Source organism: Betta splendens, chromosome 15 (assembly GCF_900634795.4).
Source record: "Betta splendens chromosome 15, fBetSpl5.4, whole genome shotgun sequence".
In the NCBI taxonomy this organism is placed as follows: domain Eukaryota; kingdom Metazoa; phylum Chordata; class Actinopteri; order Anabantiformes; family Osphronemidae; genus Betta; species Betta splendens.
The window spans coordinates 3,118,021-3,142,638 of NC_040895.2; the positions used below are offsets into that span (position 1 = coordinate 3,118,021).

A 24,618-nucleotide genomic window follows, 5' to 3' on the forward strand; every position below is an offset into this window, starting at 1 on the left:
ATATCTCCCTTCTGGATTTACAATGGTATCGTTATGAGTAAAGTTAGTAGTGTCCACTACGTCCGCTGGAATTTTCATCTGTTGTTTAAGGAAGTTTTTAACGGTGGTTTCCGCGTTTTCCTCCGCCTGCTCTGGAATCCCCGAGAACACCAGGTTGTCCCTCATGCTGCGGGCCTGCAGATCGATGATGCCTTCTTTTATTTTTTTATTTTCGGCCGCTAGCTGAGCCACATCCTTCGTCAGGGACTGCACCGTTCCTTTCAGGGCCTCGTTCTTGGTGGCGAGAGAAACCACCTGCTGCTGGCTAAATTCGAGGGAGTTGCGGAGGGCCATAAACTCTTTGTGGAGGAGTTCCACTAGCGCCAGACGCGCGTCGTAGCTTGATGTTTTTTCCTCGATTGACTCCAGGATGTCTGTGATGTTTTTATCCGCTGAGCTAGCTCCAGGTGACTCAGGTGAGTCAGACGGACGGGACCTCTTGTTTGGAGCAGTGTCCTTTTTCCCCATTACCAGACGCTCAAAGCACTCGTCGATGTACTCGAAACTTTCCTCTGTGTTATCCAGAATGGTAAGATGGTTGATTATTTTCCGTAAAATAAGGTAGTTATTTATTTATTTAAATTGGCGGATAGTTTGTCGCGCTGTTGTTTACTACCAGTGTCGCGCCGCCTTGTTGAATTTCTCGTGCTGTTCTCGCAGAGTCTCGCGTTTTCTCACAGCATCGCGTTCGTCTCCCACTCTGCCTACATACTTATCCTGTTTCTAATGATGTGCCTGGTTAAGCCCTCAGACCTATACTTTAGTCTGTATCTGCCTCAAAGCACAGAGAGTTCCAGAAATTCTCCCATAGACTCTAATGCATTTATCCGTAAGACCTCTGTGGAAAAATGGAGGAGGATTAGAACTTTTAAATCATGACTGTGGCCACATTTGTCGCTCCACAAACATAAAACATACACCAGTTGCTTGTTGAAGCCTTGATTTTTATAAAGTGAAGTTATTTTTGTGATAACCCTTGTGGTTTTGCTGTAACAAGCCTGTTACAGAGCTGATCTGTGGAGTTTCCAGCCTTTGGAGAGCTGTCTCCATGACAACGGCACAGCTGCAGTAGATCAGAGATTGAGCTCAGTCATACTGTGCTGCTCAAACTCTCTAGTGTGCTCAGTGTCCACAGTGTCTATGTCATGATCTGTGTTTTTGTTCTTGTCATGATCTGTGTTTTTGTTCTAGTTGATTCCTTGTCTTATTTTGGTTCCAGGTTCCGTTTCCTGTTTTATTTTGGTAGTCTCCCGGTCTCTGTTTTGTGTTCTAGCTTCACTTCCGGGTTATGTCACGTCACAGCTGTTCTTGTTTCACCCGGTCGTTATCCTCACCTGCACTGCATCAGTAATCACTCACCCGTGTATTTAGTCACCTCCTGTTCCCGTAGTCACTTGCCAGATTGTTAGTTGAGCGTCCCGTGTTTCTTGTGAATCCCTGAGTTGAGCGTCCCTAGTTTCCTGAGTCCCCTGAATGTTCGTGTTCCTCGTGTTTTGTTCCTGTCTGCATCGTGTATCCTGCCCGACCTTGGATTATCTACTTACCGTGAGTTTTGCCTGTTCCCTGCCTGTATTTTTGCCGAGCCATTTTGTGTATGACCTGGACCGTCTGACCGTGCCTTTGGATAATAAACCTTTTGTTGATTATACTCTCGACTCCGTGCTGTGCATGTGGGTCCGCCGCCTGCCCGAGTCCCTGACAGAACAATCTGGCCAAACTTGGACCCAGCCAGCACTTAGCCTCCGGTCAGGTCAGTGACTTTTTTTTCCTTGTTTTTACGGCGAATATACTCTCCCGCGGAAGTATGAAGCTTGACGAATTAAGCGACGCGCGCTGCACCACGCCGGCGCCGGTCGCACCGCCGATGGTTTCGGTTTCCTCCTCTCCGCCTCGTCGGATCGTCGTGCCTGCACCAACCTGCCCAGCTCCATGGTTGTTCCCCTGGGAGGATTTTCTGCTCTCACGCGGTCCTCAGTCTCCAGTTCAGCCGCGCGCTGCTCAGTCTCCAGTTCAGCCGCGCGCTGCTCAGTCCCCAGTTCAGACGCGCGCTGCTCAGTCTCCAGTTCAGACGCGCGCTGCTCAGTCTCCAGTTCAGCCGCGCGCTGCCCAGACCCCAGTTCAGCCGCGCGCTGCCCAGACTCCAGTTCAGTCATGTTTTCCCCAGTCTCCAGCCCAAGCTCCAGACGCCGCGGTCCCGTTTCACCATGCGGGTCCCGGTACAGAGGTCCGGTCCACACCGCTCCCAGCGCCCCAAACGACGGACAGTCGCAGCTGCTCCGGACGGCGCCGGCGGCGGCGCGGTTCCAGGATTCCGGGTCCCGCGGTCTCGGTCATGGGGACCGAGCAGTCTCCTTCTCCGACAGAGGAGTCCCTTGATTCTCTGACTGACTGTGTCTCTCTGATAGCGGGCATCCCAGACAGCGTCGCCCGACGGGTCCACCTCCTCTGCTCTCCTCCGGTGGCGTTTCTCTTCGCCCACCTCATGAACACCGCCGATTCGGCAGCAGACCCGGGCGCGAGAGAACAACTGTTCACGGAAGCAGCCGCTCTCGTCCTGAGGGAGCCTGCCCTGCGTGAGGCCCTGCAGCTCCCGGGCCTGCAGCCAGCGGCCGCTTCATGTCCCACCTCTCAGTCAGTTCAGCCTCGCCATGCTCATGCCCTGGTGCAGCCCTGTCGCCTCCAGGTCCCAGCCCAGTCGAACCTAGCCCAGACCCCAGTTCAGCCGTGTGTCGCCCAGACCCCAGATCAGCCGTGTGTCGCCCAGACCCCAGATCAGCCGTGTGTCGCCCAGACCCCAGATCAGCCGTGTGTCGCCCAGACCCCAGATCAGCCGTGTGTCGCCCAGACCCCAGATCAGCCGTGTGTCGCCCAGACCCCAGATCAGCCGTGTGTCGCCCAGACCCCAGATCAGCCGTGTGTCGCCCAGACCCCAGATCAGCCGTGTGTCGCCCAGACCCCAGTTCCGTCCTTGTCCCCGTCAGAGGGCACCGTCCGTCTGACGATTGTTAGCCCCTCCCAATCAGGCCCGACGTCTTCCCCGTCGAGCTCGGCAGCTGTAAGCTGTCATGCCAGCTCCGGAGTTGACGTCGTTCCAGTCCCTGTCGGCCATGTTGCGGCCGTTCCAGGCCCTGTCGGCCATGTTGAGGTCGTTCCAGTTCCTGTCCCTGTCGGCCATGTCGAGGCCGTTCCAGTTCCTGTCCCTGTCGGCCATGTCGAGGTCGTTCCAGTTCCTGTCCCTGTCGACCAAATTGAGGTCGTTCCAGTTCCTGTCCCTGTCGACCAAATTGAGGTCGTTCCAGTTCCTGTTCCTGTCGGCCATGTTGAGGTCGTTCCTGTCCCTGTCGACCAAGTTGAGGGCGTTCCCGTAGGCCAAGTTGAGGGCGTTCCCGTAGGCCAAGTTGAGGGCGTTCCCGTAGGCCAAGTTGAAGGCGCTCCCGTAGGCCAAGTTGAAGGCGCTCCCGTAGGCCAAGTAGAGGGCGTTCCCGTAGGCCAAGTAGAGGGCGTTCCCGTAGGCCAAGTAGAGGGCGTTCCCGTAGGCCAAGTAGAGGGCGTTCCCGTAGGCCAAGTAGAGGTCACCCCTGTCTCTGACCCCGTTCCTGTCGGCCCTGTAGCGGTCGTTCCAGTCCCCGTTCCTGTCGGCCCTGTAGCGGTCGTTCCAGCCCCCGTTCCTGTCGGCCCTGTAGCGGTCGTTCCAGTCCCCGTCACCCTTGGAGCCGCAGCGCCCGCCGGCCTCCAGGAGGAGGCAGCACCTGCGGCAGTTCCTGCGCGCCTCCGGGAGGAGGTCGCGCCAGTTGCAGTTCCTGCGCACCTCCAGGAGGAGGTCGCGCCAGTCGCAGTTCCTGCGCACCTCCAGACGGAGGTCGCGCCAGTCGCAGTTCCTGCGCACCTCCAGGAGGGGGTCGCGCCAGTCGCAGTTCCTGCGCACCTCCAGGAGGGGGTCGCGCCAGTCGCAGTTCCTGCGCACCTCCAGGAGGAGGTCGCGTCAGCCGCAGTTCATGCGCACCTCCAGGAGGAGGTCGCGTCAGCCGCAGTTCCTGCGCACCTCCAGGAGGAGGTCGCGCTAGCCGTAGTTCCTGCGCACCTCCAGGAGGAGGTCGCGTCAGCCGCAGTTCTTGCGCACCTCCAGGAGGAGGTCGCGCCAGCCGCAGTTCCTGCGCACCTCCAGGAGGGGGTCGCGCCAGTCGCAGTTCCTGCGCACCTCCAGGAGGAGGTCGCGTCAGCCGCAGTTCCTGCGCACCTCCAGGAGGAGGTCGCGTCAGCCGCAGTTCCTGCGCACCTCCAGGAGGGGGTCGCGCCAGTCGCAGTTCCTGTCGACCCCCAGGAGGGGGTCGCGCCCGTCATAGTTCCTGCCGACCTCCAGGAGGGGGTCGCTCCCGTCATAGTTCCTGCCGACCTCCAGGAGGGGGTCGCTCCCGTCATAGTTCCTGCCGACCTCCAGGAGGGGGTCGCTCCCGTCATAGTTCCGGCGGACCTCCAGGAGGGGGTCGCGCCCGTCGCAGCTCCGGCGGACCTCCAGGAGGGGGTCGCTCCCGTCGTAGTTCCTGCCGACCTCCAGGAGGGGGTCGCTCCCGTCGTAGTTCCTGCCGACCTCCAGGAGGGGGTCGCTCCCGTCGTAGTTCCTGCCGACCTCCAGGAGGGGGTCGCTCCCGTCGTAGTTCCTGCCGACCTCCAGGAGGGGGTCGCTCCCGTCGTAGTTCCTGCCGACCTCCAGGAGGGGGTCGCTCCCGTCGTAGTTCCTGCCGACCTCCAGGAGGGGGTCGCTCCCGTCGTAGTTCCTGCCGACCTCCAGGAGGGGGTCGCTCCCGTCGTAGTTCCTGCCGACCTCCAGGAGGGGGTCGCTCCCGTCGTAGTTCCTGCCGACCTCCAGGAGGGGGTCGCTCCCGTCGTAGTTCCTGCCGACCTCCAGGAGGGGGTCGCTCCCGTCGTAGTTCCTGCCGACCTCCAGGAGGGGGTCGCTCCCGCCGTAGTTCCTGCCGACCTCCAGGAGGGGGTCGCTCCCGCCGTAGTTCCTGCCGACCTCCAGGAGGGGGTCGCTCCCGTCGTAGTTCCTGCCGACCTCCAGGAGGGGGTCGCTCCCGTCCCGGCTCCGGCCGCACCTGCATCGGTTCCTGGCGGCCCGGCTCCGGCCGCACCTGCATCGGTTCCTGGCGGCCCGGCTCCGGCCGCACCTGCATCGGTTCCTGTCTCTCGTCGCGGTGGTCCAAAGAGGACGCCGCTGGCCCCCGCCTCGTCCTTGCCCCGGCCGCCGGACGAGTGGCCTCGCCCTCGGCGCCTCCTGCTGCCCGGATGGCGCTGCCTCCTGCGGCGACGCCCGCCTCGACTCCTCAGCCCATCGGATCAGCGTCCGCCTGGAGGACGTTGCCATTCGGGGTGGCTCCCGGGGACATCGGTCCAGCCCAAGGGCACTAAGAGTGCTACCCTGGCTCAGCGGCTGCTGAGCAGGATCTCGCCACGCCGTCACCCTCCGTGACGGAATCCCTGGACTTTTTTTTTGTTTTTCCTGTTCATGGACTTTGGGGTTTTTCGTGTGGACTCTTGTTTTGGCCCTCCTCCGGTCCTCCCTCCACCCGCCCTGCTCGTTTGCCTTGAGGGGTTGGGATTCGGTCCCTCCTCCTGGGACCACCCTCCGCCCGCCCTGGTTCGGGGGGGGGGGGGCTTCCGTGGGCGCCGTGGAAGGCGCCATAGGGGGGGGGGGTACTGTCATGATCTGTGTTTTTGTTCTTGTCATGATCTGTGTTTTTGTTCTAGTTGATTCCTTGTCTTATTTTGGTTCCAGGTTCCGTTTCCTGTTTTATTTTGGTAGTCTCCCGGTCTCTGTTTTGTGTTCTAGCTTCACTTCCGGGTTATGTCACGTCACAGCTGTTCTTGTTTCACCCGGTCGTTATCCTCACCTGCACTGCATCAGTAATCACTCACCCGTGTATTTAGTCACCTCCTGTTCCCGTAGTCACTTGCCAGATTGTTAGTTGAGCGTCCCGTGTTTCTTGTGAATCCCTGAGTTGAGCGTCCCTAGTTTCCTGAGTCCCCTGAATGTTCGTGTTCCTCGTGTTTTGTTCCTGTCTGCATCGTGTATCCTGCCCGACCTTGGATTATCTACTTACCGTGAGTTTTGCCTGTTCCCTGCCTGTATTTTTGCCGAGCCATTTTGTGTATGACCTGGACCGTCTGACCGTGCCTTTGGATAATAAACCTTTTGTTGATTATACTCTCGACTCCGTGCTGTGCATGTGGGTCCGCCGCCTGCCCGAGTCCCTGACAGTCTACACTGTCCATTCCTGATCAGAGCAGGTGTACACATTCAGCTTTTTTAAACTACCTGATCTTTCTCATATAGGTATATTTAGCCATACTTGTATTGTAGTATTAATAGTGAGTATATCTGGCACCCTAACAGAAGCTGGTGTGATCAGGAATAACCATTGCAATGACTGATGGATGGTTCTGTATTAAAATATTTACATTTGTTTTAGGTTTACACCTTTGGGACTGTTGCAACATTTAAGTCTTTTTTTCATAAAATAAATATCTTAAAATTATCATGCATTACTACGTTTCTTTCCATCTGGAGTAAGCTCTTCAGCCAAGTCGTCTTTCAGTTGTTATTTCCTGTATTTCCTGTTATTGACTCTGGAGTGGGGAGATCTGGGTTCTGAATCGTGTTTATGCAATCACATTATAATATAAATATATGTATTTCCCAGATAAAAAGACATATATGCTTAATGTATTACCAATGTTCAGATATATTATAGATTAGACATTTTCAGTTTCCAGCAGTATGTATACTGCCCCTCTGAGCAGCGATTTAACACTAGGACTACTGGGTTTTCTAAATATACTAGTTTCACCTACAAGGTGTTCAAATGATCAGCTCGGCTAGCTGACACCCTGAATCATCTGTGAACAGCTGCTTTTGTCAGGTAAAGAGGGCCATCACTGATGCACTCTAGGTGGTGGGTTGCGTGGGCTCGCTTACCCTGCTCCTGCTTGCAAGGCTGGTTTGCTTTTGTGTCCGACACGCCAGCACCTTGTCAGCACTGCGTGAGGGAGTGTAGATGGCAATCTTCATGTCTTAGGCGGCCTAGTGGATAAGATGCATAGCTGCAAAGCTGATCGTCCCGGGTTCGAGTCTTAGTGGGAGCACTCTTTAATTTTAATTATTGAAAAAACAGCATCTCATCATTATCATTTCACCCACGAGATAGCATCCTCATATTATTTAGTGCATGGATCGCCAAGACTACGAACCGCTGGTCGCCTGTGGTGGACGATTATAGTATTTATGTACGTAAATAAGTTAGGGCAAATTATGGCAGTTTAAAATCGAAAATAAGAAGATGAACAGTGCGCCCTTCCGCGTGCAGTGTTCGATTTGTGCCAGACAAGCTGCTACAATTTAAAAAAGTGAATAAGGATGATCTAGACCAGGCGTTGGTCACCCGTAACACCCACGTTTGGACCCCCACCCATAGAAGAAAACCTACTGGGAGCCGCGGGGGCAGCAATATTATATTATTTGAGAACCTTCAACATTTGGTTTTTAGAAGAAGAAGAATACATAAAAGTCAGGGCTCAGAGGTTTAATATTTTATATTTTATTGAAAGAAGATAGCAATTAGCAATAGTAGCAATTAACAGCATACTTATTCAGTCCTCATTCTCTTTTAGCTACTGCCATAAATAGAAGCAATGATCAAACGTAAGCGTCATATTACGCCTTGTAAAACTGTAAAGACTGTTTAGATCGTGTACAGACGACAAAACATTGTCAAGGCATCGACAAGGACAGCTAACTCGCTTTTCCCTGCTTCAAACAGCTGCTGCACCTGAGAGCCACCACTGCGGCATCACCAGTCAATCTGGAAACGCATTTATCGGCAGCGGTCAGGACACAGCAGCAGCAACTGAAGAGTGACTGAATTGAGTTGATGTCTTCCCCGCTGACAGGCGCATTCATTTGATAATGCACGACCTTGGCTGACAGTTCAGTTAAAAAACACACTGAATCTTTACCAAACCATCTATGAACTGCAGTTTCTTCCTTGATCATCCATGATTATTATGGAAGAAGCGCAAATCATTGCCAGTGCGCAATTAATACTGTGTTTACAATAAAGGTAATAAATAATAACAATAATAATAATAATTTTAATTTAAAATGCACTGCATATTTTAAACGAATGTCGAAGTGCTTCAAATAAATTAGTCCAGAAAGCTACAATAAATACATGCATTTATTCTTGTAGAGTAAACATGTGTAGAACAAACTACTTGCTGCAATAATGAGTCTTAGACCTGCAGCTCATCCTGCCGTCCGATGCTGATCAATTTCCCATGGAGCTTTGTCCCGGAGCATCACATTAGCATGTCTAGTCGCCTCTTCGGAGTAGGGGGAAGGGATGTGAAGTTTGTCTTTGCGACTGTGAGCAAACATCAGAGGAAAAAAAGCTTGGTCGAACTCAGATCTAAGTCATCTGAGCACGAAACACATCACATATCATTCGATCTCCTGTTTCATTCAAGAGGCAGTCTGGAGCTCTCTTCTGAGACTGCTGCCTCACGACCCATCCCCGGATAAGCTTTGATTAAAAATTAAAAGCAGAGGTAACGCGAGAACAACTTTTTTTCTTTTCAGTTTTTCTCTAAAATCCAATTCTGTGTGTTTTTGTTAAAAAAAATTGCTTGGTTTATTGGTTTGTAAGTCGTGCTTTTATTCAAATCTGTTTGCCGCCCATGCCAAGAAAAACGAGAAAGCCGGTGAAGGTGGATGGATGGGCGAATGGGAAATCAAAGTGTTGAAACATACACGGGCTAAATAAGTCATCTCAGCCTCTCATTCAGTTACAACGACAAGCACAGTCAAAACAAATTCTCGCTACATCTAGTGCGCCACGCCCCTGTTTCTCATTCTCATTCCTACATTTGCACATGCATACTGTACATTTTTGTATTGGTCACTCTCTGTCTGGACACATGACTCCGAAACACGTCGCATATCACCCGGAGTCTTGCGTTTTATTTAGAGTCAATGATTGGTTGTGTATGCAAACTACAGGCCATTAAGGTTTGTGTAACTTTTAAGAATTTGATGTCTCCACCAAATTATAAGCAGAGGTAACGAGAGAATTACTTTTTTTACTTTCCGTTTGTCTCTAAGCAAATAAACGTCTTAAATCCAATTCCGTGTCTTACAAATATTTGTGCCTGGTTTATTGGTTTGTAAGGTGGTGCTTTGATTAAAATCCATTTGCCGCTCATAGCAAGAAACGAGAAAGCCAGTGAAAGTGGATGGATGGATGGATGGGAAATCAAAATGTTGAAATGTACACGGGCCGAAGTGATCTCAGCCACGCAGTTACAATGACATGCGCAGTCAAAACAAGTCAAACTGCAGTTCTGCAGACACAGAGTAAACACTTATGAACATGTTGCTGTAATGTGTCGCTGTAGATCTGCTGAGTTATGGCATCCTGTCAGAGTTACGATCAACAACTGCTGTAAAACAAATTCCTATGATTATTATGGTTATCTACATAGAATCTATGACTACTGGAAAACATTCATTAACAAAGTTAAAAACCTAAATAAGTGGCTATAGTCGCAGTTGGCCTGCGCACGTCGCTACGTCTTTACTTGGCCATGCGCATTCAAATTATATTAATTAAACCGCAACCCATAATCACAGAATTACGTGAAGTCAACATATTGTATCATATGTTAGAGCGGTGGATGTGTACATATTCTTAAGAAACCCCTGCTGTTTAAAGACACGAAAAAGCTGAGAAGAATGAAAACAAGAACGCTTTGCTGCTGTGGCGCAGGTTCAATGTAATTCTATTCAATTTTATTCATATGGCGCCAAATCAAAACAAAGTTATCTCAGGGCACTTTACAAAGTAAGGTTAAGACCTTACACAACTAAACCCAACAAATCCCACATACAGCAAGCATTCAATTTGACAGCAACAGTGGAGAGGAAAAACTTCCTCTCTAATGAGGAAGAAACCTCCAGCAGAACCAGGCTGGATGTGGGCGGCTATCTGCCTCGACTGGTTGGGGTGAGGGGATAGAGAGAGAGAAAAGCACAGCAACAGCAACAAGCAACAACAAGCAACAACAGACCACAGGCAGGATGGTTGGATCAGGGACTGGACACAGGCACGATGGTTGTATCCGCAGCTGCCCATCACAGACACCAAACTCTGAGTCCAATGATACCTGTAGGTGAGGACAGAGTGGGGGGGGGAGAGAGAGAGAGAGAGAGAGAGAGAGAGAGAGAGAGAGAGAGAGAGAGAGAGAGAGAGAGAGAGAGAGAGAGAGAGAGAGAGAGAGAGAGAGAAGGGGAGAAGCACAACTACTGGAGAAAAAGAGACAAGGTTAGTTGAACATAGAACAATGATGGGAGGTTATTGGATAGAAGAGGTAGAAGGAAACAGAGGAGCTCAGTGTATAAATTAAGTCCCCCAGCAGTCTACAGTATGTCTATTGCAGTATACGCTTTTTAAAAAAGTAAAGTTTTTAGCCTGATCTTAAAGGTGACGAGAGTGTGTCAGCTTCTCGAACCTGAAGGGGAAGCTGGTTCCACAGGAGAGTCTCTGCCTCCCGTTCTACATTTAAAGACTCTAGGAACCATAAGTAGCCCAGCGCTCTAAAAACGAAGTGTTCTGCTGGGAGCAATGAGGAAGGAACTATGAGGTCTTTAAGATAAGAAGGAGCCTTATCATTGAGTACTTTGTAGGCAAGTAGGAGAATTTTAAATTATATCCTACATTTTACAGGCAGCCAGAGAATCTAATGTAGGAGATATGTGATCTCTCTTTCTAAGTCCTGTCAGAACTCTGGCTGCAGCATTTTGAATACGCTGTAGGCCTTTTAAACAGCTGTTAGGACATTCTATGAGTAAGCAGTTACAGTAGTCCAGCCTAGAGGTAACAAATTCATGAATCAGTTTCTCTGCATCGCTTTGAGAGAGGATGTTTCTGATTTTGGCTATATTTCTAAGATGAAAGTAGGCGGTTCTGGAGATTTGTTTAATGTCTGATGTGAAAGAGAGATCCTGGTCCAGATGACACCAAGGTTCCTCACAGTAGAATCTGAAGCTAATGTTATACCATCCAGGGTGGCTATCTGACTAAATAGTGTCTCTCTCAGATTTTTAGGACCGACAATAAGAATTTCAGTTTTATCTGAATTTAGTTGAAGGAAGTTTTGGGACATCCAGGATTTGATGTCTTTTAAACAACCCTGAATTTTGACTAGTTGATCTGTTTCATTTGGTTCCAAGGACATATATAGCTGAGTATCATCTGCCTAACAATTAACAATGCAAATTAATAGAATGCTTCCTAATAATCTCACCTCGAGGAGACATGTATAGGGTAAACAGAATTGGACCAAGCACAGAACCCTGTGGTACTCCATGGCTAATCTTTGTGCATGTGGAGAATTTTTCATTAAGAATAAGAATAAGAAAACCTTTAATAGTCCCGCAGTGGGGAAATTACCTCTCACAACAGCAGTACAGATGAGCAAGAATACAGGTACAGAACAGTTTGTGTTGGCACAGTACAAAGCAGTACGGTACAGTTAGAGTGAGCATGAGGTCATTGCAGGGTTATTGCACAGTAATGGGTATAAGATTTGTACCGGTAACAATATACATGATTGTTCACAGATTTACACAAATATTGTGCAGAGCAGGTTGCTATATAAACCACTGATGCAGTGGGTGAGTGACTGTGGTGGGATGTGGTCAACAGTTCTGATTATACAGTCTGACAGCAGCAGGTAGGAAGGATCTACGATATCTCTCCTTCACACAGCGAGGGTGGATCAGTCTGCTACTGAAGCTGCTCTCCAGAGCAGACAGTGAGTCCTCCAGTGGGTGAGAGACCTGGTCCATGATGGATGTCAGTTTAGCCAGGACCCTTCTCTCACCCACCTCCTGCACCGTGTCCAGAGTGCAGCCCAGGACAGAGCTGGACTTCTTGATGATCCTGTCCAGTCTTTTCCTGTCCCTCACTGTGATGCTGCTGCCCCAGCAGACCACACCGTACAGGATGGCTGATGCCACCACAGAGTCATAGAAGGTCTTCAGAAGTGGCCCCCTCACTCCAAAAGACCGCAGTCTCCTCAGCAGGTAGAGTCTGCTCTGACCCTTCCTGTACAGTGCATCCGTGTTATGAGTCCAGTCCAGTTTATTGTTCAGATGCACTCCCAGGTACTTGTAAGAGTCCACTCTCTCAATGTCCCTTCCCTGGATGTGCATCGGTGGTATGACAGCAGGCTGCTGTCTGCGGAAATCCACCACCATCTCCTTCGTTTTCCCTGCATTGATCAGGAGGTGGTTCCGCTGGCACCAGTCCACAAAGTTCTGAGTGAGTCCTCTGTACTCTGCATCGTCATCATCGGTGATCAGTCCGACGATCGCAGAGTCATCAGAGAACTTCTGCAGAACACAGCTGTCCGTGTTGTGTCTGAAGTCTGACGTGTAGAGGGTGAAAAGGAAGGGGGCCAGTACAGTCCCCTGTGGGACCCCCACACTGCAGGTCAGAGTGTCAGACACACAGTCCCTGGCTCTCACAAACTGAGGCCTGTTTGTGAGATAGTCCATAATCCACTCCGTCAGATGAAGGTCCACACCAGCCTCCTCCAGTTTGTGTTTCAGAAGCATCGGCTGGATGGTGTTGAAGGCACTGGAGAAGTCAAAGAACATGATCCTCACAGTGCTGCCGGGCTTCTCTAGGTGGGAAAGGGCTCGATGTAGGAGGAAGATGACGGCGTCGTCTACTCCTATGCCGTGTCGGTAGGCGAACTGCAGCGGGTCCAGGTAGGTTCCCACCGCAGGGCGGAGGTGACCCAGGACCAGTCTCTCCAGTGTCTTCATCAGGTGTGATGTCAGAGCCACTGGTCTGAAGCTGCTGGGGTCTTTGGCGTGCGGTGTCTTGGGCACTGGTACCACACAGGAGGTCTTCCAGAGCTGTGGTACCACCCTCAGCTTGAGGCTCAGGTTGAAGACATGCTCCATAACTCCACACAGTTCGCCTGCACAGGACTTAAGGAGTCTGGAGCTGATGCCGTCTGGTCCAGCTGCTTTCCTGGCCTTGATCTTCTTGAGCTCACTTCTCACCTGGGTGCTGGAGAAGGATAGGGGTTGAGGGAGTGTCTCAGTGTGGTGTGAAGTGAGGGGTTGAGGAAGTGACTCAGTGTGGTGTGAAGTGAGGGGGTGTGGTTGGGATGAGTCGCCAGTCATCAGGGCTGAGGGTAGGGGGCTTTGTGTAAAGGTGTGAAGGGCTGTGGGGGCTGGTAATCCAGTGGTATGAGGTGACAAAAGGTTCGGAGGAAGCTGCTGGGAGGTGTGAGTGGGTGCTTGGTCAAACCTATTAAAGTGTGAGTTCAGCTCGTTGACCCAGCTCAGGTCCCCCTCAGCCTGTGGGTGTGGAGCTTTGAAGCCTGAGATGGTTTTAAGGCTCCTCCACACCTCACTCACATTGTTCTGCTGCAGCTGCTCCTCCATCTTCCTCCTGTAGCTGGACTTCCCCTCACGGATTTTCCTCCTCAGCTCCTTCTGCACCCTCCTCAGCTCCTCCCTGTCCCCTGATTTAAATGCTCTCTTCTTCTCCTTTAGCAGAGCTTTAATATCAGGGGTGACCCACGGCTTGCTGTTGGTGAAACACCGAACCCGCCTGGTGGGAACAGTGTTTTCACAGCAGAAGTTGATGTAGTCCGTTACACAGTCTGTTATTGCGTCAATGTCCTCCCCATGTGGGTCGCAGAGCTCCGTCCACACAGTGGTGTTAAAACAGTCCCTGAGAGCCTCCTCGCTCTCAGCTGTCCACCTCTTCACTGTTCGGGGCACCACCTGCCTGTGTACAACAGGTTTATACACAGGCAGGAGATGCAGGATGTTGTGGTCAGCTCTGCCCAGCGGTGGGAGGGAGGATGCAGTGTAGGCCTCTTTGGTGTTGGCGTAGAATAAGTCCAGGGTTTTGTTGTCTCTGGTGGGGCAGGTCACATACTGGGTGTATGTAGGCAGAGCAGCTGAAGGAGGTGCATGGTTAAAGTCCCCAGAGATCAGGAAGAGGGCCTGTGGGTGCTGTGTTTGCAGCCTGCTGGTGACTGAGCAGGGTCTCAGAAGCTGTGTCAGCGTTAGCGGAGGGTGGGACGTACACAGCGATTATTATAACGTGTGTGAACTCCCGTGGCAGGTAGAATGGCCTCATGCCCACCGCTAACAGCTCAATGTCTCTGTTACACAGCTTCATTTTGACAGTGCAATGTCGTGGCATACACCACCTGATGTTCACAAACACAGCCAGACCCCCTCCCTTCCTCTTACCGCTGTTCTCCGTTCTGTCCGCACGTAGCAGATGAAAATTGTCCAGTGCGACAGTCGAGTCCGGGATGAGTGACGTCAGCCAGGTCTCCGTGAACAGCAGGACGCTGCTCGTTCTGTACTCCAGCTGGTGCCGTGTGAGCGCCGCAAGCTCGTCGATCTTGTTGGGGAGAGATCTCACGTTCCCCATGATGACGGAGGGGACAGCGGGCCTGAAGCGTCTGGTTTTCTCCCGTCGTAGTTTTCCGGCGCGGCGCCCACGTCGGGACTTCACCAGCACCTCAGCGGTGATCTCGTGTCTGTCTCTGGGCAGAACTACGGCGCTGCGCAGCGCGACCAGCTGCTCCGCGGTGTAAACAATGCGCGCTCTGGCCCCGACGCACATCGTAGCTTTAAAACAGCGTTTGTACTGCGCCAAACTTAGAAAAACTGTATACAAGCTGTGTACAGGTTGTGTACACTAATGTTACTAACAACACACTAGAAAGGTAAACTTAAATAAGCGAAGAAAGTAATAAATAGAAGTAAGAGGACAGGAGCTGTTGTGACCAGCAGCCAGCTCGACCGGCGCCGGAGAAAAAAAAAAAAAGTGAAATGAAATAACTGGAATCTGTTCAACAAATAGGATTTAAACCATCCCAATGCTGTTCCTTTAATCCCAAGTCTATGTTCTAGTGTCTGTAATAGAAAGTTATGATCAATTCTATCAAATGCAGCACTAAGATCTAACAGGATAAGGACAGAAACTATACCATTGTTCGAAGCTAATAGAAGATCATTAGTGACTCTAACCAGAGCTGTTTCTGTGCTATGATGTTTTCTAAATCCTGACTGAAAATCTTCGTACAGGTTATTCCCACTCAGGTGGTCAGATAAGTGTTTAGCCACAATTTTTTTAAGAATCTTGGAAATAAAGGGTAAATTTGAAATGGGCCTATAGTTATAGTAGATAAACATCTGCTATAGTAACATTTCTTTCCAGCTATTGTAGGGTCAATTGTGCTAAATTCAAAGGTTAATAAGACATGGTCAGATAGGGTTTTGGGGAAGAACTATTAAATTATCAATTTCAACCCCATATGCAGGTCTGTCTTAAACTAGACAGAACGTTTATAACTTTGCTGTGAACCAAAAATAACTAAGCCATCAACTATGTTGTTCAGGAAAACAATTGCATAGTAAGAGCAATAACAAGGAATCGAACGCAACGGTACTGCAATGAAAACTCTAGTCACTTTGAACTGCTACCACTGTAATTAGCAGCATTTCTGCTTAAAGGGCTTGGTAAATAATGTTAAAGCAGAAATATTAATCTAATCATGACATGCTACTGCTTTATTTAAACTTATGCCAATTTGTTATTTATTCATATTACTCACAGTTAGCATCAAGCTAGGTTTTATGAAGATAGCTGCTTCTATTGTATCTACAGCCTGTAAAGGTTCAATCTCTAGTTTCTCTGGTTAGTAGCCTTTTATTAGACAATACTAGTTAACGTTCAACCATTGAAGTGTTTCTGGGACAGGTCTAATCCCGTGTCATTCTTGGTAACTACGCTACTACAAACAATTATGTCACTAAGCAACAAAATAGTCTCAGACTTTACAGCAGGTCCTTCGTTTACCACAGATGTTTGATCCTAAAGGTGAACTTAATATTAAGATGATAAACTGATTCAATAATCACATTGAGCTTAAATAAATACATTAACTTCTTAAACAAAATGTCCTCTGATTAATCTTATAATTTAAAAGTATGAGTAGTTAAGTATAAAACATTTTCAATTTGTTTTTAATGGTTACCATATTTACACACATTTACAGTGTGGTAATTTCTCTGTAGCAAAACTTCTGAACTTCTGAACAGCTTACAAAGCTGATTTTAAATCTATGAAATTTTAAATTAGTTGTATTGAAACATGTGGTCCATGTTTATGCTGATATATGTAAAACAGCACAGTGAACATACTTTGTCCCAGACTTGTACTTACCAAGTGGAGTTCAGTAGAACAGGTCAACCAGGATGTTTCTCTGATCCTGATGGTCTTAGTTCTACTTTGGTGCAACACCCACCAAGTTGGACTGTTGACTCCATAATGCATGGAGACCTCCTACTGTATGATATGGATGTACTACAGACAGGCTTGTAATCATTCATACTTGATGTTAGAGCTTGTTCCATTTGTAATTAAGGTCATACTGCAGAAATCTTTTGTTTTATAAATCCCTGCAAAGTTTTTACAAAATCCAATTCTTTGAAGCAACTGTTTAAATACTTTTTATTATCGACACATAGTATTCATGAAATATGCAAGCTTAACAAAATGTTTCTCTCCATCTACTGACAGTATATACAGTGAAAAAAAGTAAAAAGTAGTAGTTAGAGAAAAATGTTATTTAAGATACTCACATTTTTAGATGGAATGATTTACATTTTCTTTTGATTCCTCTGATGTGTTGCCAGTTGCTTTCATGTGTGTATGACTTCACTTAAAACACGTAATTCTTAAACAGTTTGAGTGCTGTGTCATGTCATCATGGCATTGGCTGCGGAGCTTTTTAATGCTTACAGCTGATAATTAATATTTGGTTCTTGCATGCTTATGTATATTTCATCACTTACTGTGAGGGTCCTTCATCACTGCTACATTGTTCTCCCCTGACTGTTCAAGCAGACATGGTTTCTTGTCCAGCTAGTTTCCACGCCATGCCAACATGCTGCAGGCCATGAAACCTCCATTCCTTCATTTTACTCGTTATTACTAGAACTTACTGTTCAGATCTTTGGTCATCAAAGGATTTTCAGGTTTTATGAGGACCAAATGCAGCTTGTACCTAAGAGATACTGCAGAACTGACCTTTGTAGGACAATTTTTTTGAAGTGTGAATGGTAATGTTCAAATGTGTTGTCTTGTGTGTATGTTTACTCTGAACTCTTAATGTATAAAGTTCGTTCATTCAGAGTATTCAAAAAAAGAGTTTAGACACTTTTAAGAAGGTTAGTGAATCAAATGCTTTAAGAGACATTTTGTGTCTTTTTAAATTTGTGAAAATTTAATTTGCAGTAAAATAATCCACAGGAAAACTTGTTTGGTTGGAACCTTTAAACCTGAAGAACATCATCAATATGTATGTTGATTTTACATTTACACTATCACAGTAAGAAGCAATGAACAACCAACCTTCTACAATACCTTTGCACTGATCTACTATATCATCACATCATCATTATCTTGATTCTTCTTTCTCAAACGTGTGTGTAATGTGAGAAGCTGTTACACCGACTGTGCTAAGTCAACAGTACGCACAGTTAGTACACACAGTAAAAGGGTTTTTAAACTTTAAAATTCTCTTTTTTTTCTTTATTTTTCTTAGCAACGTTCAAAAAGATCTGCCCTGGTGGAATGGGCTACACTGTTCTACCAAACCCGCCACTCAACAAGCCGATCATCGTCTACCAGGAGCCCCCCAACCTTCTCATCCCTCGACCCCTCCCAACACCAGACAGACCAGTGAAGACCTTTGGGGAACCAGAGGTTATACCAGGTGAGCCGCATGTTGTACGTCTAGAGACGGTTACGTTTTAAAATTAATGTCCATTGTATAGAACAGAATTATTAATTATTATTAATAATTATAAGATTATAAAAATAAATAAATATAATAATATAATATAATATATAATTGTATTAGTTTTTGGCATTAGTAAGTTTGTTACTTAATTTATAATAGTCCATTAAGGCACTTAAGTGACTTGCTCAAGTCACTTCACACTAACTTACTCAGTGTACTTACTACAGTGTGAAGCGCCCAAATGCACAGGACTGAGACAGGACTGGAGTAAAAGCTCTTTTATTACGGACAGGTCCAAAACGTCAGGCAAACTCAGGGTCAGGCAGGCAATGATCAGAAACCGGTAATCCAGAACAACTCCAGCAAAGGTACAGAGGGGCAAGACAGAGGCAGGCCCAGACAGAGGAGTCCAAAAAAAAATAGACTTACTGGAGTGAATGCTAGAAGACTGAACAACGTGAACAAACAATCCGGCAAAGGAGCAAGGTGACTACTGGTCACTTAATAGCAGAGCTGATGACTAATTGAATACAGATGGTTAAATCACATGACCGGATGAACAAGCTGGAACTAAACCAAAACAGAACAAAAGCAGAAATGGCACCAAAATAAAACAGGAAATCGCAATGGCAGTGAAGTCCAGAGTCATGACACTAGGCCACCATTTTAAAACTTTTTGTGTGCCGCAGAAAGTTTACATGGCACAGAACTGGTTTGTTTTTTTATTTAATTTCATATGACACTTGGTTTGCTAGTTGATGTATTTCCTTGATTTATGTAATTTGCCCAATTCTCCTTATGTTGGATGTGGGCTAAACAGAATGATTGATACCACCACTCTTTTATTTGTGCCTTTTTAAGGATTATAAACCAGGATGGCAAGGTTTTTCACATGCACCAGATGTTAGTTTAGATTTACAATAACAACATTATAAAACATTACATATTATGACAAACTACTACAAGACATTTTTAAAAGCTACAGTGTGAATACCAATTAAATTATTTTTGTGAAGTTCTATAATGGCTTGTGAAACATGTATTGTCAAATCTTTTCTGTTTGCTGTGTTATTCAATGTCTATTATGTGTACACTGTAGGATAAACACCAGCCTTCCTACTGCTTTGAGAAATGCCCACTCACAACCTGTGAACTTTAAAGCAGGACTAGGGTCAGTAAGTGCCAAACGTGACCTGAGCCTCTGAAAGCACAAATCTGGATGTTAACATATGAAGTTTCAAAGATTTACAGACACTGAAATGATGAAGCATTTTCAGATATTCACATCTGTTTTTTTAATTTATGTTCTTTTGTTTCACATTCAAACTTCTACACATTCTGTGCTACAACATGGCCTTATGCGGCTTATAAACTGGTGCAAATCTAGTGGGCTCTTGGCTCTTCTGCCAACTGCCCTCAGTCCAGCTGCTGCCACTCAGTTCATGTATAAAGAAGCAAAACAAATTTAAAAATACAGGTATACACACTGGCAGGACTGGTATTTAGGGTTGGACCCAAATCCACTGCTCACAGACGGGGTTCATACAGCAAAGTTTTAATGTCCAAATCAGCAGGCAGCAGGATAGTCAGGCATTCAGAGGTCAAACACAGGAATCCAAACATCAACTACGGTACTGACAAGGCACGGTCAGAAAACAGGCCAGAGCAATAACCACCTGGACTTACTGGATGAGTGCTGAAATGAACTGCTGAAAATTGAGTTAATAACAACTAAAGGTCCAGACACACAGCCTCAATTCTCAGGCAGTTGATTCCCTGAACATTTCAATCACTTCTGACATCTGACATCTCATTATTGCTGTGTTTTCATCTAAACATCATAATTAAAAGCCTCACAGGAGCATGTGACTTCATTCCACCACAGCCTGCATCGATTTATGGTAAAATAGGAAATAAGTTACAAGGCAAAATATAAGCGTTTAAAAGTGTGACAAAAAATTGTTGTACTGTAAAATACTCATTAGTTTTTGTATTATAGTTTACTTTTACTTTTACTTGCCTCTGGATGGAGAAATGTAAAAATTATGTGTCCTATATTTTTATAAGATGCTTAGATGAAGGTACCTTTAGGAGTCTTGGTTATAATATGATATAATATGAAATGCTTCCGGCATTTACTATATTGTTTTTCTTATCTTTATTTTTATTTTTTTCCGTACGTTTTTTCTGCATCTAACTAGTCCTGCATACTTTCAGCTACAGAAATGGTTCAAATATCAAAATATTTAGCTTTTTAAGTGTGCTTACGTACAACTTTTTCATATCTATCATATTTTTCAAGTTATTAAGCTTTTTTCATAAACATTTCTCAATTGAAATGAATAGGAAACCATTTTTTTCAAATACTCTACAGCTTTGTCTTCCTTCAGTTTTAACTACGTCAGCATACTTTGGGCTGCTTTTTAATATCTTTAATAGTTGTTGATCTATAGCAGGTGAAATATTGGGTGGTTTTTGGTAGGTTTTGAGCTTTTCCATTAGTGTGTATTGTGTCAGCTAGCGTGCGTGATGTCACAGCTAGAGTGTGAAGCAACGTTTCTTTAAGACAGAGCTTTTCTCTTTAACTCGTCACTACAGCCACAGTTTTTAAGCTATGGATATATGTTTTCACTCATTCAAAGTTATACTTACCTTCTTTGATGGTTAAACCCTCAGACCCATACTTTAGTCTGTATATGCCTCGAAGCGCAGGGAGTTGCACAATTTCTCCTATAGATAATGCATTTGTCAACAGTCCTTTTGAAATCGCGTCTTGCCACAATTTTTAGTCTTCAAACATAAACTTACACCAGTTGCTCATTAAAGCCTTGGCATTCAAAAAGTTATTTCAAAAAGAGTTATTTTTGTGATAGGTTTTATGGTTTTGCTGTAAGAAGCCTTTTTAGCAGTGGTGCTACTCTGCTTTCACAGAGCAGAATGGAGCTGATTTTCTCGCCTTTCGTCTCTATGGCAACTGCGCAGCTGCACCTTTGACTGACAGGTGAACCTCCTGACGCTCAATGTAGCAACTCTATGCATATTAATGATTAGTTCATTACACTGTTTGATTGTTTAGTAATTAATCACATGCTTCCTCTGAATTCTTTCAAAATAAAAGCACCAATCCAAATTTTTAACTTTAATAGCACTATTTTTGATTTTGAATGGGTAATCATGACTCGCTAATGTGACTGTTTTACAGTTTAGCTATAAAGCACACACATCTCTAAATCCTTTTTTAAAAAAAGCATCAAACCAATTTTTTACCTTTTAATAGAATAATTTCTGCTTTTGAATGGTTAATTGTGACTCGTTAATGAGTCTATTTTACAATAAAATAATTACTGGTTTGTTAGGACTAGTTAATGACACAGTTTTACAATTTAACAATTACCCACACAGGCTTCCTGTAAAATAATTTCAGTCGAACTCTTTAGCCTAAATATCAGTTTTCTGCATTTAACTAGTTATTAATGACTAGTTAATGAAACTATTTTGATGTTCAGCAATTACCTGCACACACTTCCTTCAAAGCTTCAACTTTTCTCAATTTAAATTCAAGTACTTGTTCTGCAGCAAATTTCAGCTGTATTGAATATTTCCAAAACGTTGAGCTACTCATTCAGCTTTTGACATCAAAACTATTTAATTACAATATTTAGCCATTTTGATACTTTTGATGGCTATATTTAAACAAATTAAGCAAAATCTTTACACACTTACTTGATTTTCAGCAGTTCTTTAATTTCAGCAAATCTTTTTCAAGTTTCCTCTATTTGAGATTCAACTACTTCAGCTTCTTCTGCAAATATGTAGCACTGTTTAAACAATTTCTAATTCTCTTCAGATACATTCATCAATGCTTTACATGCTTAAGCTATTTGCTATGTTTTAAATGTTTCAGCTACCTTCAGCAATTCTTCAGGAATACAGTCAGCATGGAAGCCTTCACTGTGCATTTTCTTATGGAAAAGCTTTATCTAGTTGCAGTAATGTTTAAAATATGAGTTTTTATGTGAATTTAGTTAAATTAATGTGTTATTGTTGCTGTTCTTGGTTTGATAGAGGTTGTGGAGAGAAGCTCTCCACCTGCACCAGTGGAGATCCTTCAGTTCAACGCAGGCCAGGACATCGCTCCTACTCAATCTGCTGGTGATTAAAACACTATTTATTACTACGTTTCTCTGTTGTAGATCAGCATACTTAAATATTTATTTATCCATCAGTTTTTAATTAACTAAGGTTGTACCATTTAAATATACTAATTCTTATATAAAAAACACTTCAGTAATGCTATCATTTGTCTGCTATCAGCTCTGTTGGATGGACTGTTCTTTTTGACCTTCACTGTCTCTATGACTCCCTCTCTCATCTGTAAACATGGGCACATAGTGAAGTTTAGGTTTGGTAGGTTTATGTATTTTTATGTCATTTAAAAATTACCTTCAGTCAACAACTGCCTACAACCATGTTCACATGTAGAGGTTTTTCCCATATGCTTTAGTGCTCTATTGGGTCATTATAGTTCTGCACTGTGATAGAGAGCACACTCACATTACAGTAGTTAGTCATGCCTTAATTTGGTAAAGCTGTTTAATGAAGCTGACAATCTTTACAGCCACCATACCTTGATTTCTGTACGTCAAATCAACTGTGGTGTCATTGTTGAAATACTTCTGCATCTACAGTGTTGATACAACACACAGTTTGGAGCATCTGTAAATGGTCTAAATCAAGTGTAAACTAGATCATGTAAACATGCTTTAATGTAATCATGGGTTAAAGGTACCTGAACTAGAACCACATCAAGACCACTAGATGCTATAACCTAAATCATTTGTATCATTTAATGGTTTGACAGTTCCTCGAACCAGAACCGTGAGCTTGTTTTGTGGCAGTAAATATGTGCTTTTTAACCATTAATGACATTGTCTGCTGCATGTGGTTTTACTTAACTTGTGTTCTGCATCATTGTTCTTCTCTCTCGTGGTTCAGAGGTGGATGAGTGCCAGATCAATCCTCATATTTGTGGCCAGGGCATCTGTTACAACACAGCTAAGGGTTATACCTGCCACTGTGACCAGGGGTATCATCTTGATGATGCTGAAACTACCTGTTCAGGTGAGTCAAGTAGTTCAAGTGAGTCATGTATGGTCACAAAAAATGATCCCATGTAAATTGTTATATGGGAGAGATCTCTTCAAAATCACAAATCCATGGACACTAATACACTTCTAAAAACTTCAATTAAGATATCGCTTAGTGATTCTATTAAATGTTTTGTTTGTAAAATTTGCATCTCCAATAATCCAATATTTCTAGGAAAATTACGAATAGAATCAACTTTTTTTAATAAACCTTCCGGAGGAAATAATCTGGCCACATAACACAAATTAACCCTGTAAAGTTATAGCAAATCCCAATAACGTGAGTCAGAGATAACATGAATACGCTAGATTAACATTCAGTGAGTAACCATTGATAAACCACCAGGACTGTCTGGGTGACAACAGCTCCATATGGTTCTAAAGTTAATTAACCCTTTGGTGTGAGGACAGACAAGGTGGGGGTGAGGTGTCAAACAATGGAACCTTGGCTCAGAGACTCAAGTAAAATCTATTCAGATGTTATCTGTTTCAGTAAACATCCACATCAACCAGTATCTGCTCATAATTACTATCCCGTTTTATCATTATCATTATTACATTATCATCACTCAGGGATGAAAATGCACTATAGAAAAACTTGGTTATTCATCTATTTTTCTATCAATCTGACATATATGCTTTCCCTATAAAATCTTTTAAAAATTCAATTCAATCCTACTGATTTCTTTTCAAAAACTTGTGGAGCATAAATAGTTTGGATATAAAAAGTACTCATTCTAAATTTACTGTTAAAATTTAGTATTTATTTGAGAAACATCCTAATAATTTATGCCTTCTCTATATGTTTCTATGCTCATGTCTGTGTCTTCTCTATGCTCTGACCTGTTGTCCTCTGCTGTCTATGTGGTTTAGCTGATTTTGAAGAAAATCCTTTTCTCTGGATCTTACTAGATCTGGTTCTTCTTGATTAGAACAGTCACATTATGATTCTGACCGCTTCTGTCAGTTCTGTTGTCTTCTCCTTCATTCTTTTTCTTGGACCTTTCTCACACCGGCTGGTGTAAACTTCCATCACCTTCAGTCCTTTGAAGAGTCAGCAGCTGTTCTTCATCTCCCAGTCACCAACACCTTCCCGTTTTCACTCCTGAGCATTTGTTGCATCTTCTCTTTTGTTCTAAATCTGGTACCTGTAATCAACAAACACCTACTGGAAGAAAATCCTTTTTTCCTGGAAGGAGCAGTTAGTGAGAATCTTGGTCTGTGTCCTGCACAGAGGTCAGAGAGAGGTCAGAGAGTGTCCTTTCTCCCCCACTGTGGGTCTTCTGCTGGTCAACATCAGCTTTTGTTGGTCCTAGATTCCTGTAGAGATGACGTCTACTTGATGGATCAAAGCTCCTCACACAGACAGCAGGGTACAGATCCTTGATTCCTCCCCTACTTCTAATTTCTCCCCATTGTTCACTTTCACAAGACTTTCTTTCTCAAAACAAATCTTAAAGATTTCCATCTGTTCTTAACTTCCCCTACCTTCTTTTTCCTACTTGCCAACTTCCTCTTCTCCTGG

The 24,618-nt window shown here is 45.3% G+C and overlaps 1 protein-coding gene across 6 annotated transcripts in view; it reads left to right on the forward strand.

Annotated features, from left to right (window-relative positions):
* ltbp1 (latent transforming growth factor beta binding protein 1) overlaps positions 1–24,618 on the forward strand; it is a 151,449-nt gene that overhangs the window by 95,252 nt on the left and 31,579 nt on the right. For all 6 annotated transcript variants that reach the window (XM_029174971.3, XM_029174965.3, XM_029174966.3 and 3 more), the window contains 3 exons: positions 17,749–17,919; positions 22,012–22,098; positions 22,942–23,067. In XM_029174971.3, coding sequence (XP_029030804.1) covers positions 17,749–17,919; positions 22,012–22,098; positions 22,942–23,067 — 384 coding nt within the window. The remainder of the gene's footprint in view (positions 1–17,748; positions 17,920–22,011; positions 22,099–22,941; positions 23,068–24,618) is intronic.